A 17,616-nucleotide genomic window follows, 5' to 3' on the forward strand; every position below is an offset into this window, starting at 1 on the left:
CACAAAACAGCAGTAGCGTTATCTTCTTGTAATTCTTATCTTTTTTAATCATTTCATTTACTAATATCTAGAACTTTAGCTGCAACATTATTGAAAGATGCCTACAAAATGCCGATAACTCCGCAGGCGACTCTCCCGCCAGCATTTCCAGTCTTCCTCGAATCCGGATGACTTGTTCTTCCAAAATCATCTTCTCTTTCATGAAGGACCACACTTCTTCCAATGATGTTGTGAGGGCCTTGCAAGGCTAGTTGGGTGTCGACGAAGTCCAGGGTGCTGACGTTGTTGTTGTCAAAGACTACGTTACCAAGGTCACCGACATGACGTACTTGGTCATTCGGGTGACCGTGATCTTGCTGGAAATTAAAATTGAAGAGGTGATATCATACGTCGTTTTTATTATTTTTAAATTAAAATTAAAATCTTCGTAATGGTAAAAATACGTGCCGTGTGGTTCCTGGCACCATTACAAAAAAGGATAGGACCACTCCATATCTTTCCCACGGATGTCGTAAAAGGCAACTAAGGGATAGGCTTATAAACTTGGGATTCCTCTTTTAGGCGATGGGCTAGCAACCTGTCACTATTTGAATCTCAATTCTATCACAAAGCGAAACAGCTGAGCGTGGCCTATCAGTCTTTTCAAAACTGGTGGCTCTATCTACTCCGCTAGGGATATAGATGTGATCATATTATATGTAAAAATACATATCAATTTTGATTCCAAACTGATTTAGAACAAAGATCATGTTTCTACTCTCTCAACTGGTTACGAATCAATAGTTACTTTGCGATGGCAGACGAAAGGTTATTTTTTTAGATACTTATTTCCTTTAATATAGTGGAAATCATATGAAATTGATTATCATTCAGTTCAAACGGACACTTACATGATCAGGATTGAAGTGTGACCCGGCAGATCCACACCCGCCAGTGATATCCCCCTTCTCGTGCACATGGAACCCGTAGGGTCCTGCTGGCAGCCCGAATATGGTACCCTGGACTCTGACCTTCCCGTCTTCCAGCTCAGTGAACGTGATGTTGCCTTGGACGTTGTCTCCAGAGAGCTTGGCTATGGCGCGGTGTGGCTGGTCCTGAAATATAAGATGGTTTTATCAAATTATGATACATAGCTTAAGTATGTAAGGAAATACATATACATGTGGTCACGTCTATATCCCTTGAGGGGTAGACAAAGACAACAGTCTTGGAAAGACTGAATGGCCACGTTCAGCTATTTGGCTTAATGATAGAATTGAGATTCGAATAATGATAGGTTGCTAGCCCATCGCCTAAAAAAGAATCCTAAGTTTGTAAGCCTATCCCTTAGTGGCCTTTTACGACATCCATGGAAAAGAGGTGGAGTTGTATGGAAATAAGTTTAGGGTTTATAATTACTATATTAATTCGACATAACATAACGTTATCATCATATTCCTGTCATTCAACCTGAATTGATTTTCGGGTGAAGAGGTCAAGAGATTATAATAAACTCTCTGATTTCTTAAAATGGCCAGTTTTCTTTTCATTCAGTTGAGACTACATCTTTTCACTTGCCACGATCTCTGTATACTTCCTTCACATCATCCACATTCATAAATCTCTTCATGCAAGCTAGTAAGGTATTTATATATATATTATTTACGTATGTTTACCATTAATTATGTAGAAAATTATAACGCATCCTCAATGCATTTTATGTGCGCTGCCTTTTTAATTATGTATTTTCCTTTATATTTTGGTTGACTAGAAGAAATCCAAATTGGTATAAGTACGCCATTGTACACATTCTTCTAAATCCAATAACTATTTTGTAATTTGTTATATTTATTTTTATGTGCAATAAAGAGTTTACAAACAAACTTTTCACACTGATAAAAACTATAGTTCCCGTGAAATTTCAGAAAACCTGTCTTCTTTTGCAGATGGCGTTAATTTCGCGCGGCCGAAACTGAGGGTAGTTGAAAAATAAATTACCCGACCATGATGTGCGATGACCAGAGACGCGTAGGCCGCGACCAGGATAATAGCCTGTTTTAACATTGCCGCAATTCACTGTAACGTAAAAAAAACAAAAGAAATTAATCATTTCAATTAAAAAAAAAACAACACCTAAGCGTTTAATAAAGTAAATGTGGATTGTACAATCTCTAAATGTTTTATGCTCAGGTGCAATGCCAAAAACATCAAAGAGACACTGATCTAAATGAATACTAAGACTAGGTTTATCATTAGGTAAGTCTAGGTTAAACTACCTAGACTAAATGACAATAAAGCTAAAGAACAGACGTTACGTACACATATAGTTTCGTCTATATCCCTTGCGAGATAGATAGAGCCAACAGTTTTGATGAGACTGGTAGGATACTTTATGATGGAATTGAGATTCAAATTATCAGGTTGCAAACCCATATCCTACAAGAAGAATCCCAATTTTATAAGCCTATCCTTAAGTCAGCTTTTACGAAATCCATGCGAAAGAGTGGTTCTATTCTAAAGTGCTGGAAACCACACGTTATGTATACATACTAATATTATAAACTAGCGACCCGCCCCGTTGCGTAATTTTAAAGATTTAAGCATACAGACAAACAGACTAAAATAGCGACTTTGTTTTATACTATGTAGTGATGTGTTGTCTTTCAGAGCCCTGAGTCTAGTGCCTAATATAGTCTCTACCTACACTACACCTCTGTTAGAGATTCCTGATTTTATATCGGTGTATTTTTATGTGTATTGAAATAAAAATACCTGATGTTTTTGATGACCTGACATTAAAACAAAACAATAATGCAGAAACGTGAGTTGAACAATCGTGACTGTACCTACTTAATAACAGGTTAAAATAAAAACATGAATAGGCACTAAGTATAAATCACAATAAAATACAGCCGAATTGTCATCAACCCACACAAAGGGACACACGTGCATCATAGTTAATTCACACGTTTGCGAAAAATAGTAGCTACTTCAATATTTAAAAAATATATTATTTTGACATTATTTTTTTTTATTTCTGTTTGACAAATTATGTTAAATAAGAGTTTTAAGAATGAAATTAAATTAATAAGAATAATGTTCCATTAGTCTTTATTTCAAAAAAAATATATTGAAAAAGATAAATTACAAAAACTTCATTATTAGACGATTTCACTGTTTTTAAGCTACTTTTAACCGACTTGAATGAACGGGTGGATCTTTGTAAGGAAAAAACTTTAGTTTACATGGTATTAATAAAAAAAACAAACGGTCATTCCGAATAGGTATTACAAATTCAATCCACAATTTTCCTTATACGAGTATTAACTTAGTATCATCGATCTTAGTAGTTATTTAATGTGAATTATAATAATAAGTACCTGGGTGACCGAGCAGTTCTTTTAGGCGATGGGCTAGCAACCTGTCACTATTTTAATCTCAACGTGGCCTTTCACTCTTTTCAAGACTGTCGGCTCTGTCACCCCCGCAAGGGATATAGACGTGATTATATATTTGTATGTGACCAAACGGTGCTCGGACGCTCTTATTTTATGAAGTTAATTCGCCTATTTAAGTATAAAATAAATGTAAAACTTTCCATCTCGTAACGGTAAACAATATTAAAAATAAACATAATTATATCCTTGAACGTTGTTATTTGCATTTTCTGTAATCATATCGTACACACAAACATATGTAAATCGTAGTAACAAAAAAATCACTACAGTTGGTCAACTTAATTAAACATTATCTTCCTTCGTGGTCGTGGTTCAAATCGAAGGTGGAAAGTGGAAAGATGTAGTCTCTGCCTACCCCTCCGGAAAAAGAGGCGAGATTTTATGTATGTATGTACTTTCAGTAGATAGCAATTCAGAATTCGAAAAAGTATAGAGAAAAATTTATTATTATTGTGTACTAAGCTATACGTATATTAAAAAAAAACTTAAAAGTATCGCCTAGCTAAATATTAAAATTAAAAGGCCGATAACACTAATATAATAATAAATGAATCAATTGTAAAGTGTATTGTAAATTAACTAATATCTGAATGGCATTGATGAATTACAAATTCTTATGCAATAACTTATAAACACACACGCATATCACCTATTATTATCTACTTGACATAAACAGATATTTCCTAGCACCTCTATATCCTTTACGGGGTGTACAGAGCGAATAATCTTAAAGAGACCTATAACTGCATGGATAAGTGATGGCATGGAGTTCGGATATAGTGGCAGGTCCTAGCCCATCTTTTATATTATTATACAACGTAAATATGACCGTAGTATGAATGTGGATGAAGCGAAGGAATTATGCAGATATCGTGGCAAGTGGAAAGAGGTAGTCTCTGCCTACCCCTCCGGGAAAGAGGCGTGATTTTATGTATGTATGTATGTATGTAAATATGACCAATGTTTGGTCATATATAATTGATAACCAAAGAATATATCAGCGGGAGACCCCTAAAATCCAATTATCTATTTCTGGAACACTAAAGGGGACTAAAAATGATTCCTGTGCTACAAATGACGTCCTCTGTGCTGTAGCGGTAGCGCTTGTCTCTGACACCGGAGGTCCCGGGTTCGAATCCCCGCCAGGTCATGACGAGAAACCAAGGTTCTTGGACGTTTATATTCAAAAGTATTTATTATAAAATATAGAATCGTATCAGTTAGTATCTCGTAACACAAGTCTCGAACTCACATCGATGCTAACTTAATCTAAGTGATTTATATCTATTTTTAAGTATATTTAAATCTAGATCGTAACAGAAGTAGGTATACATGTCATATATCTTGGAGAGCAATTCACTATATAACTGACTTTAGCCACCACTTCGTATTCGTACGCGTAGTTTTACTCGTGGGATTTTCCAGAAACTTTATAATTTCCCTTCACTACACAACGTATAGACGGTCAATTTATTAATAGGTTATTTACATACAGGACAAAACTGATTAAGTTAGCCTCAAAATAAGCTTGAAATTTTCTTGTGCGAGAAGATTTATTAAATTTATTTTTTCAATTATATCGCACCTTAAATTTAGTTCCTTTATTATTTAGAACTGCTAGAAGTGATCCTTTCATGGGATATACCGGCTTTACAAGTGATTTATTTATTTTATAACTATGTACTATATCTTGTAACTGTGTAAGTCTTTGTGCAATAAAGATACAAGTATAAACAAATACACTTCTACATTAAAATAATCTGCATATATAACACATATTTCATAATAAATTTACAAAAACAAACAATTTAAAAATAAAATACAAAACACGACTCACCTCTTCAACTTCGCGGCTAGAATGGTTTCCTCGCCAAACAACTACGGAGTAATGTTGTAACCTTTCCAGTTAACTGTGGTCTACCATCAGAACCAAACTGGACTTTAACTCTTGGTTTTAAGATCCAAAATATCAAGATGAGATACCTCGTTAATTGGTTAATGGAGACCGGTTAGACTGATTGGTTAATCAGAGTAATGACCGAGCGAAAATAGTATATAAAGTATATAAGCACTAGATTTTTTATTCCTTAGTAGGATGATACGTTTTAAATGCAAATTGGTCTTGCTGTTCATTATGTTTTTAATTAAACGGCTTATCTTACTTACCTTAATACACATTGATTATTTGGACGTCTTAAGTTTCCTTATATGTATATCTACTAGCTGTCCCGTCAAACGTTGTTTTGCTATATAATAGCTGTAACCCGCGACTTCGTACGCGTGGAAGACAACGTGTAATATGATGTAATGTTTTGGTCTCTAGGAGCTTCAATTTTCACATTGCCCCGTCTGCAGTATCTTCTGTTTTTAAACCATTGGCGAAGACTGTGATTTTAATAATTTATCGTTGAGTTATCTCGTATACGAGTATCCTTACATTCGATGCAGTGACGGATTTACTAGCAGGCTGACTAGGTTGAAGCCTAGGGCGGCGGATAAGAATGGGCGGCAAATTCAGCCCAAAAAATATTGTTTTCTTACAGAAATAAAAACTGCCTACTTAAATTTATCATTTTTTTTAGATTTTTGAATTATAAAATTTGACATTTGACCGCCATCTTATTTTCTCCGTGTGGTGTATCGAAATGCAGAGGTCACAAGGGGCGGCAAAATTTGAACAGCCTACTGGCGGCAAATGTGTCAATCCGCCACTGATTCGAAGTAACTTTGAGCGAACTCAATTTATGTTGTAAGCAATTTATTTAATTCTAGCTGTGCCCGCGACTTCGTCCGCGTGGAATAGTTATTTTCGGCATCATTGTAGCTTTCAAAGATGAATAATTTTCCCCGTTTTTTCACATTTTCCATTATTTCTTCGCTCCTAATAGTTGCAGCGTGATGTTATATAACATAAAGCCTTCCTCGATAAATGGTCTATTCAATACAAAAATAATTTTTCAATTCGAACCAGTAGTTCCTGAGATAAGCGCGTTCAAACAAACTCTTCAGCTGTATAATATTAGTATAGATAGTATTTATTGGTTTATTTTTTAACAGTAATTGTTTGACTTAACCCATGAAACTAAGCCAGGCCCTACCCTATTCTTTCGCAATCATTGACATTGGCGACTATGTGTGTAAATAGATCACGCATGGCCGATCTCCAACAAGTACATTCAATTCCATTATTTATTGCATTAGTTAAAGGGTACGTAATCGCTTGACAAGATTACCTGTTGAACTTGACACCGATCTGTCTTCAATGAGGTATGTACCTCCATTGAAATGGGAAAGCGAAACGTGAGAGACCGTTCGAGAGTTAGAAAATTTTGTGAAAATTTCTTATTCGACTGATATTGACATCATATTGTAGTTTATTTCTTTCTGAAATAGACGAGGATTTTGTTTTTTTATTCTGGACTTGTTTGTACTGATACACATACATATGTACATATAATCATGTCTTCATTCCTTACAGGGTAGACAGAGCCAACAGTCTCACAAATACTGTTCGGCTGTATTGCTTCATAATGGAATTGAATTAGAGACAGGTTGCTAGCCTATCGCCTACAAATGGAATCACAAGTTTTTTGGCCTATCCCTTAGTCGCATTTTACGACATCCATTTTAAAGATGGAGTGGATCTATACTAATTCTAAGCACAACCTCCGGAAACCACAGGTAGATAGTAGTTTCAAAATAAATCCTACTCGAATGCCATCGTCATGGTAAACGTGTACAATTAATCACTAATTACTACATTTAATTAACTATTTGGCCTTAATCTTATAGTCTTGATAGACAGTTCAGGTATTGAGACCAATTTCACACCAACTTTACTAGGTATATTAAGATCAACTAAGTTCTATACTTCCAGTCTTCTTCCTCCTGGCTTTAGTCCCGGTTGCATAATCACCACTCTGGAGAGGAGCCCGGGGTATGCCTTTGACCATGGATCCTGGATTGGCTGAGTCAGGTCTTAACACGAAGCTATTCCCGCCTTCCCGCCGCAATATTTGAAGGTAAATTTAATGGTCTTTTGTTATGGTGTTCTTTGAATAAATTCTTTTTACTTTTACTTTACTTTACTTTACTAATCCGTATTGGATCAATCATTGTTACACATCCAGTTGCCTGAATTGAATGTGCAGGTTTCCTCACGATGTTTTCCCTCACTTTTTTATCTTTTGTAAGTGTTATCACAAGTTCTAACCGACTTAGTTAAAAATATAGAATTATAAATCATTTATTCATTCATATAGTTACGTCTATATCCCTTGCGGGGTAGACAGAGCCAACAGCCTTGAAGAGACTGGTAGACCACGTTCAGCTGTTTGGCTATATGATAGAGATTCAAATAGTGACAGGTTGCTAGCCTATCGCCTAAAATTATAAATGTTGTAATTGTTTGTTGTACATAAAAATAAATGTAATTATTCAGATTAATGTAGTCCAATTAAAATCTTGAAATAAACTTTCCATAAATAATAACAATAAAGAAAAAAAAAACATCGTTACAAGTTACAGGTAACCTTATATTTTAAATATGCCTGAAAAGTAAACAATAAAATAGTATAAACACATTACATTAAAAAAAATTATAAATTTTCCAGCACCACAAGTAGGTAATAACACAAAAAATTAACTCACCCAACACAGTACTTATTCACTTGACACAAACAAACACACAGACTAGAGCGTAGTGTGACCACGACCGGTTATGTTGTAAGGTGAACTGACACTTGGAGACGTGAGTAATGGGTGGGTACTTGAAGCCTGAGGCATTGTTATGGTTTTTAAGCAATAAAAGATAATTAAGAACACGAAATACACGATCGCCTTCGATAGAGTTGTTAACGTACGTTTCGAGACATAGTCCGCCATTTTGCCGCTAAATTTTTGGCGGGTATTTTTTTTAGGGACAAAAGGGAACAAATCAATCACACTTAGATTTTAATTAGGTACACTTGTACATTATTTGCAAGTTTAATTAATACGAAATTGTCAATTTTTAATATATCAGTAAAAATCTGTGAAAAAGTAAATTGTTGTTTTTTATTTTTCATAAATAGACATACATACATACGTCTTTATCTCTTACGAGATCATCTGATCATTAATGTTTATCGCTGAAAATTTAACTTTTCAGCTATGATTACATAATTTTTTTTATTTTAATTACATTATGTTTTATTCACTTTTTTGGACTTAACGTTCCATACAGAAATCTGTATAAGATACCTATTTATATTTTTGCTAATACCCTTCGTTTTGGACGGGGGCTAAAGGCGCCGGTTCAGTGTACCTTAGAGCTCCATCTGTGATTGTCGATCTGAACTATTTATAAGTTAGATTATGAGCAACCTACCTGCTACTTTCAAGTTTGCTCGCGAACTAAATTCATCAATTAAGTGGTTGATAGGCAACAGATGTCCTACCTCTACATCTATCTATCTATACTAATATTATAAAGCTGAAGAATTTGTTCGTGGCCATTCAGTCTTTTCAAGGCTGGTGGCTCTGTCTATCCCGCAAGAGATATAGACGTGACCATATGTATGTATGTATTTATTAAATTAAAAACCAACAGCTAACTAAATATATTTATTAAAATAAAAAATAAAAAAATTGATCTTAATTCAAATATCCAATAATGCCGCACGCCAGCGCAGGTCCGGATGTGCCGGTTAGGGCACTGTCTTCAGTACTGGCCCTGCCATAGTCGTCTTCCCCCTTGGAAATGGCCAGAGATCTGCCCACGATGGATCTCGGGCCGGCCAATGAAATGAGATGGTCTACAATTTTCACGTTGACAGTGGCGCCCTCTTCGGCTTTGATGTTGCCGAGGTCGCCGACGTGACGGATTGGGTCCCGTGGACCGCCGTGACGACCCTGGAATTAAGGTCAGATCAGTTATTATCACGTTTTTTAAGTCTTTAGATTCAGGAGAATCAGGATAAGGTTAATCAAGTTTTAAATGAGAAAATATGGTTTTTTAGTTATATTTACACAACTTTTCCATCAATTGTTGGTACTTATAGACTTTGATGAAAGCCTTTCTTTACCGTGTATTTTATTTGGCACTTAAGTCTGAGACTGAGACTAAAGTCGTGCCTGATTGAAGACTAGAACCATACTTCTGACACTAAATCAGGCATTATCATTAAAAATTATTTAATTATATATAATTTATTTATTTAAAGTGTAACCTCGACTACATTGGATTCCTCATCAGACATCAATCATTCATTTCATTCATTCATTGGAACTGTAATAAAAAGTCACTTGTTATGTTAGTAGTAGTACACGGGTAACTTCCGCGCTTCAGACATCGCAAACTCAACAGCAGTCAGTCTAAAGTCTCGCATAACTAAGACAAGAGTAATTTTTCAAATTCAATTTGGCAAAACCACAAAAATTGCCTAAAACACACAGTAATTACAATCATTCATCAAACTCGAGTTAGTGTCTCGTAACACAAGTCTCGAACTTACTTCGAGGCTAACTCAATCTGTGTAATTTGTCCCGTATTTATTTATTATTTACTAGCGACCCGCCCCGGCTTCGCACGGGTGCAAAATTCGGAAAAAAATATACATTAAAACCTTCCTCTTGAATCACTCTACCTGTTACAAAAAACCGCATCAAAATCCGTTGCGTAATTTTAAAGATTTAAGCATACAGACTAACAGACTAAAATAGCGACTTTGTTTTATACTATGTAGTGATTTCTTTGCATAAACTCACGTAGAAAGCAATGAAGTGTGGCCCGATCTCCTTGCAATTATCCTTCACGGCGCCACTCTGGTGGACATGGACGCCGTGTAGTCCAGCAAACAGGCCTGTGATGTTCCCCTCTATGGTCACAGGGCCATTGGGCACGATCTGAGTGAAGACCAGCTCGCCTCCCACGCCAGAGTCCTCGTCGGGAAGAAGGTGAACGACGGCTTGAAGACCGGGGGCTGATCTTGGAGCCTGGAGATAAAAATACTTTAAGTCTATACTGTGCCGTGTATAAGTGCCGTGTGGTTCCCGGCACCAATACAAAAAGAATAGGACCACTCCATCTCTTTCCCATGGATGTCGTAAAAGGCGACTAAGGGATAGGCTTACAAACTTGGGATTCTTTTTTAGGCGATGGGCTAGCAACCTGTCACTATTTGAATCTCAATTCTATCATTAAGCCAAATAGCTGAACGCGGCCTTTCAGCCTTTCAAGACTGTTGGCTCTGTCTACCCCGTAAGGGATATAGACGTGATGATATGTATGTATGTAAGTCTATACTGACCCACAACTGATGTCATGGTGTGATGTGAAAGAAGATGTAGTAACAGGTAAAGAAAAGGGTTTGTAAAATAGTTTGGTCATGTGGAGAGGATGAATGAAAGCAGGTTGGCCAAATAAATATACAAGGCGAGTGTGGAGGGAAAGGTCGGAATGGGAAGGCCTAGATGAATGTATCTTGACCAAATTAAGGACGTCCTGGCAAAGGGTCAGGTCAAGAGTACCCGAAACCGCCGAGCTTGCATGAAGAGAGTTATGAATGTAGATGAAGCGAAGGAAGCATGCAGAGTACGTGGCAAGTGGAAAAAGTGTGATTTATACAATATGTATGTCCCACAACTGAAAGGGAAAAAGCCTCCCCATCTGTTCGAGCTCTGTCCAAGTCTTTCCAGTTAGTTAGTTAGTTTTCAGTCTTTCTTACTAAACACCGTTACCATATCATCCAATCATCTCTTTCTTAGATAATTACGTAACCATAGCTTATTGAAATAATTGGATACTCTAAAATACGTATGAGATTTCGTGTAGGCAAACTTAATGAAAATGTCTAGATTAATACGAGAACATTATTACAAAAAGGCAGATCAATAGTAGTTTTCATGAAGAGTAGTGAATGTTGATGCAGCGAAAATAGTATGCAGGGATCGTGGCAAATGAAAAGATGTTTCTTCCTACCTTTCCGTTAAAGAGGCGTGATTTAATGTACATAAGTTTAAGTATCGAAGTTACCCGATTGTCAGTTTTGAGGCGTGTCTACACTAAACCAAACTATTTACCATAATGTATAGTTGCACCTTTACGCATGTCATCATTGTTATAGTCATTTGAAGAGTAATTTATTGCCGCCTGCCTATATTTATTGACTTAAAGACATACGCAAGGACACATCTGCCTGTAACCTCTGCCGTGCGCTCGTAACGCATTATGTGTCTATTGTATTATGAAATAAACGCTAACAATGTTGGTTGACATAACTTTGTAGTTCAGCGTACATAATAATTTTTATTTAGCATTAGAGTAGAATTTTTTGGACACTTTATCATAAGACCCGGATTTACAGTAATATAAGTCTATTACCTACGTTACTCCTGAAGATTGAAAAAATTTCAAGAACAGATATTAGTCGAGTCTTATCTTTTTAATTTTTCAATCCCGTCCGTATAGTTTTTTTTTTTTTTAACTTTTTCAAATAGAACACTGAAGAACCCGAGAATAATGAATATTTATTAACGCAAACATGTGAGATATTTTAAATTTCGAAATAGACAAAATCTTTATTACTCTTTTGTTACTTATTATAGCGCGATTTTAAATCATTTGAATCTGACATGATCTAAGATTTGCTTGTAACAGATGAAAAAACTGTTTGTGTCATTGAAAGATAATATTATATTCTGAAATAATAATTATAGGTATGTTTAAATTACACAAGGAAGCGATACATATGCATAAAATTAACATTAGGCAAAAACTGAAGCAAGAAATATGTATTAAGATTTAGTGCGTTGATCTTATAATTAAAATGCTAATCTTGTAAAGGCGGATAGTTTTTGTCTTTGCTCCATCTTGTGAAGTGTAACGAGACGTGAAAATTTGGTTCATTACTTATCTAATTAAACAGTGTCTATAAAAAATAGCATACCATAGTATATGTATGTAGTGTAGCGCATAATGGTCTAAAAATTTCTGCCCAGTATTATCAATAGGGATAATGACAAAGTTTTAAAACAATATTAATTAGTTAATAACATGATAGAATACACGTTATTTAATACGTTATGTGAATTTTTAGTATTAATTTTGACGCCCTACCTATACCTACGTTTTATATTCATTCAAAGTACGAAGGGAAGGTCCATTAAAAAAAAAATGGAAATTATTGTCGCCTTTTGTCGAATTCCGTACACGTAGACTTCTTTTTACATACATACATATGGTCACGTCTATATCCCTTTTGGGGTAGACAGAACCAACAGTCTTGAAAATACTGATAGGCCACGTTCAGCTATTTGACTTAATGATAGAATTGAGATTCAAATAGTGACAGGTTGCTAGACCATCGCCTAAAAGAGTCCAAAGTTTGTAAGCCTATCCCTTAGTCGCCGTTTACGACATCCATGGGAAAATATGGAGTGCTCCTATTCTTTTTTGTATACACGGCACTTTACGAACCACACGAAGCTTTAAAACTATATTATTTTGAAAAAGTAATACCTACGAAAAGAAAAATAGTCTTATCTTCTTAAAGTACATTATAACGTAATAAGTATTGTTGCGAGGAAATAATCAATTAAATAGTGATAAACACTAGCAGCACAGCCATCTGAATGTATAATTATGGTGCTCCTTGACATCGGGTCGACAATCATCGACACGCGAACTTTGCGCCGTAAAATATTTAAGTACAAAAAAAAATTAGCTTGTGCTAAATCTTTATTCATAGAAATCAGAATAAAAAAAGAAATATACAAGATTTTTGTGACGTCGTATTAATTTAAAAAAAATAAAACATTTTATTTCACCGTTTGAAACTTGGGATTCTTCTTTAATGCGATGGGCTAGCAACATGTCACTATTTGAATCTCAATTCTATCAAGCTTAACAGCTGTTCTTGGTCTGTTGGCTCTGTCTAACCTGCGAGAGATTATATGTCTGTATGTATTACTTGACAGATTATAACTGCGCTGAGAATCTTTGACGATGCCGGTTTTCAAGTCTGCAATTCGTTCTTACTTTAAACTTATCCTTTTTACAATGAATAAGCATATACCTATTGCTTAAATTTAAAAATTTTAAGCTTATTTTAACAACATGTTTCCAAAGTAGTAGAAGGGAGTTTCCTACATACATACACCGTAAGATAACAAGACATGATCTTCCGTATTTGAAGTCACACTCCGTCACGACCGTTATAAAATTCTAGGACGTATAATAATTATGACGTAAAACGAAACGAATCATCCATACACTACGATTTTGAGAAAATTTTGAACACGGATAGAAAAGACCATAAGGAATAACAAAGACTACTTTTTTCTAGAAATTCCCAGGCAAGCGAAGTAGCGCGCAAATGCTAGTTATTAAATTTATATTAAAAATAAACGCATCTCACTTAAATTAATGTTAAATGTAAACTTAGGGCCTTAAAATACTCGCTTCACTCGTTCGGGCAAAAAACATCTATGTTGTAAACGCTCTGGAGCTTGCTCAATTATCTATTTATTTCTATTATCTTCATACATACATTCATGCATAAAGTCACGCCTCTTTCCCGGAGGGGTAGGCAGAGACTACCTCTTTCCACTTCGCTTCATGCTTCATGCTTTAGCTTGGCTTTGTCGAAGTTAAGTTTCAGACTCGGCGGTTTCGGGTACTCTTGACCTGACCCTTTACCAGGACGTCCTTAATTTGATCAAGATTCGTTCGTCTAGGTATTCCCACTCCGTCCTTTCCCTCCATACTCTCTTTTTACATCTTATCTTCATCTTTATAGCTTTATCTTCTACGGAGAACAACAGTAACAATATCAAAAAGCCCGCCGTAGCAAGGCACGCGCGAAAATCTATCACTTTTCACTACATAATAAAAAGCGGAAAAGCGATAAGTATAACGGTAATAACGGCGTCGCAATACCATACTTCGTAGGCTGGGAGCTATTAGATATTATATTTTTTTTTATTTAGAAGCATAATAAAAATAGTGACGCATCTATTGCAGGAATGATGTTACGTCTGTCTTTGTGTTGTTCAATATTATTGGGTCACGTATTTCGTGTTCAACGCACCATTGAACACTTTGAACATGTTTTACGACAGTTTTTTTTTTAATAATTAATTGAAGCCGATTTATAACTTACGAACAAAACAGGAAGATATTATTTATAACAATTAAAACGCCTATGGAAAATTGTTATTGGCTTATAATGTTCTAACATGTACTTTAGTCTAATAAACTTGGATTTTTTCTTTTAGGCGATGGGCTAGCAACATGTTACTATTTGAATAACCATTTCATAAAAAATCATACATTAATTTTTTTTTTATTATTTTTAAAATCTCATTGACTTATACTATGACAAATCTGAACAATGTAATTATTCTCTCGTCCACATTTCTTTCTATTCCAAGTTTGAATAGTTGTGAAGTTGACTCTATTGAAGAAAATACTGAAGTGCAGTTTGTTACCGCGGAAGCGGCAGTAAATTTGGTTTTAAGTAATTTATTTTACGTCAACCAATGTTGAGGATCCAATAGATTTGACAATTATTAAGTGATATGAAGTATCGTATAATAATGAATATATTTTTTTTTAATTGGAATTTGAATCTCATATAGAGAATATTAAAGATTAAGTGAAATATGGATTGTGGCAAATCAGATGAACAATACCGGTAACTGACTTGCATGAAAAGAATTATGAATGTGGATGTTGCGAAATAAGTATGCAGGATTATGGCCATTAGAACGATGTGGTCTCTGCCTACCCCTCCAGGAAAAATATGATAAAGCTGAAGAGTTTGTTTGTTTGAACGCGCTAATCTCAGGAACTACTGGTTCAATTTGAACAGTTCTTTTTGTATTGAATAGACCATTTATCGAGGAAGGCTTTAGGCTATATAACATCACGCTGCAACTATAAGGAGCGAAGAAATAAAACGGGGAAAATTGTTAATCCTTGAGTGATTGTCAAAATAACTTTTCCACGCGGACGAAGTCGCGGGCACAGCTAGTTTATATATATGAAGTTTGAGGAGCCGTACTTACCACGGCTAAGTCTATCTGCTTCTCCGCTCGGTTGCCCGCGACGGGATACACTGGTCTGCTGTAATCCTGAAAATAACAGACTAACATCAAGTAAACGTGCCAATAGATAAATTTTTAAAAAATAATACAGAAGACGCTATTAAAAATAGCGAAAAGATTTATTTTAATTTAATTTTGTTTATAGTAAAGAAAATACTACATAACGCGCTATTAGCAACAGCGAAAAGATTTATTAAATTTTTTCTTTTTTTAAAGTAACGAAAATACTAAACAATATTTAGATTGATTTTAATGAAGTTTATCTTAGATATGTAGGAGTGCCTAACCCGTATTACTTTGTACCTGTAGTACCTGTTTCGTCGGAAAGCTTTTTGGAGCGAACCACGGGCGTATAGCTATTTCTGAAAACTTTAATCTTCAGAGCTCACTGAAAACATACATATGCTGAAAACGTAAGCCTTTCTTTACAAGGTGTAAAATGATTTTGCTGACTGATAATTTTGTTTTTTTTATTTTTTATTTAGGTAACATTGCTTTAAACGAGTAATCACTTCCTACGACATCATGATGTTATGGCGAAATATGTTATTAATGTTTAAGCATGTGTAAAATCAGTACTTATGGATTTTGAATGAAAATAAATAAAGTGTAATCCATAACAGCTAAGTATAGAACAAAATATATATTTCTTGTAATGTTAATCAAAAATGCGATGCAACAATGTGTTCCGGCACGGTGTTAGACAGTAATTCGTAAAAAAATTGTCAAATATTTTCACAGCATGTAGAATTACTACACCCAATACTGGCAACGCTAGATAACATTTACTGATGATTCTCAATTCAATTTTATGGACATAACACGAGTATCCTTTGCTAGAACATTAGAAACACAGAAATAAAAACCTTTACTCACATATAAATAAGGCTCCATAAACACTTCGTAAACATTGCTCTGGTAGTCTTCGATCGCCGGTATTGTTTTGATTATGAGGTTCCTGCCGTAACCTGGGACACCCTGTAGAGTCTTGCCATTCAATACGGCCACTAACCACAACATCTGGCCGAAAAACACATGTAGCCTTAGATTCATAGTGATTAAAAAAATAATAATTAAAAAAAATAAAACAAGGCGGGAAAATATTAAAAATTTTAAAATTGGAATCGCCCTAATGCGTGTTAAGTTGCCAAGCGGCTGAGTACCAATGATTTTGTTTCACAGAACCGAGTTTGCAATAATTTTGAGTAGGGACGAGTGGACGTAATCGTGGGTTGCTATTACCTGATGGGTCCCAAGTAGTCAAGGCTCGTGTAATTGAGCCGTATGACGTAATGATAACTTAGACACGGCATTGTTTGAGATATTGAGTGGAAGTCTATGTTAATCCGTAATGTAGGAAACATGAGCCGTCCCTACGGCAACGGTGTGTTGATAGCCTTCAAACAAATTATGAATGTTAACTAATTAATCGTTATGTTATGCAATTTCATACTACTAAGTAGTATGAGTACCAGGAATAGGTATGATCGTGACAAGTCTTAGTTTTTGATGGTGTCATGCACGTTGGTCAAATGTCGATACAGCAAGATATGCCAATAAAACTTTCGAATATTTTTCTTCCTGTTTGATGCTATAGGAAAGCCGCTTAAGTACCTTTTTTAACCCACGACTATTTGAATTTTTTATTTAGTTTGGAGCAGTCCGCCAACGCGGCGTATTTCGTTAAAAATGTTTCTTAATACATATTAAGGTACCTAAAGTTTCCTTAATTATTTCTTTCTTTTGAAAGGGAAGTTAAATTTGTGACGGGGGTTTTTTATCCTTTTTATTGAGGACCGTGGGGTCCTTGGGGACCACGGGTCTTCACCCGAGTGTGGGCTCCTGGCATTTAGTGTGCCAGCCTACCTACTAAAACCCCTCCGTGCGCCCTTCCTTCAGAAGCATTATGAAGCCTGTATGTACGTGCAAATACCTTTTTTTACCTACTTTTATTTTGTGCTCGATATTTATACCAAATATCAATTAAACCAAGTATTTATTTTTGGGAATTTATATTACCAAAAGTTAAAATTTTCGAGACAATTCTTATATAACTATTATATTTTATAAGGTTATAGGTACCGACCGATGT

General features: G+C 35.3%; 3 protein-coding genes across 6 annotated transcripts in view; all 3 read right to left on the minus strand.

Annotated features, from left to right (window-relative positions):
- Positions 1 to 17,616, minus strand: part of LOC106137109 (putative acyl-CoA-binding protein) — a 347,495-nt gene that overhangs the window by 307,258 nt on the left and 22,621 nt on the right. The gene's annotated exons all lie outside the window — the stretch shown is intronic.
- Positions 5 to 8,126, minus strand: LOC106140315 (uncharacterized). Of its 2 annotated transcripts, none has more exons than XM_060944456.1 (4): positions 8,088 to 8,126; positions 1,978 to 2,055; positions 891 to 1,094; positions 5 to 356 (listed from the first exon to the last, which is right to left on the minus strand). In XM_060944456.1, the coding sequence occupies exons 2-4, from the start codon at positions 2,041 to 2,043 to the stop codon at positions 102 to 104; spliced, it is 525 nt and encodes a 174-aa protein (XP_060800439.1). In that variant the 5' UTR covers positions 2,044 to 2,055; positions 8,088 to 8,126; the 3' UTR covers positions 5 to 101. The 2 variants fall into 2 exon arrangements, with proteins under 2 accessions (XP_060800439.1, XP_060800438.1); XM_060944455.1 differs by lacking the exon at positions 8,088 to 8,126 and adding an exon at positions 5,275 to 5,345.
- Positions 9,072 to 16,931, minus strand: LOC106140316 (superoxide dismutase [Cu-Zn]). 2 transcript variants are annotated; one of them, XM_060944450.1, is made up of 5 exons: positions 16,767 to 16,931; positions 16,401 to 16,544; positions 15,486 to 15,551; positions 10,185 to 10,412; positions 9,072 to 9,329 (listed from the first exon to the last, which is right to left on the minus strand). In XM_060944450.1, the coding sequence occupies exons 2-5, from the start codon at positions 16,542 to 16,544 to the stop codon at positions 9,072 to 9,074; spliced, it is 696 nt and encodes a 231-aa protein (XP_060800433.1). In that variant the 5' UTR covers positions 16,767 to 16,931. The 2 variants fall into 2 exon arrangements, with proteins under 2 accessions (XP_060800433.1, XP_060800432.1); XM_060944449.1 differs by lacking the exon at positions 16,767 to 16,931 and having other exon boundaries at positions 16,401 to 16,754.

Source organism: Amyelois transitella, chromosome 5, assembly GCF_032362555.1.
Source record: "Amyelois transitella isolate CPQ chromosome 5, ilAmyTran1.1, whole genome shotgun sequence".
Lineage (NCBI taxonomy): Eukaryota > Metazoa > Arthropoda > Insecta > Lepidoptera > Pyralidae > Amyelois > Amyelois transitella.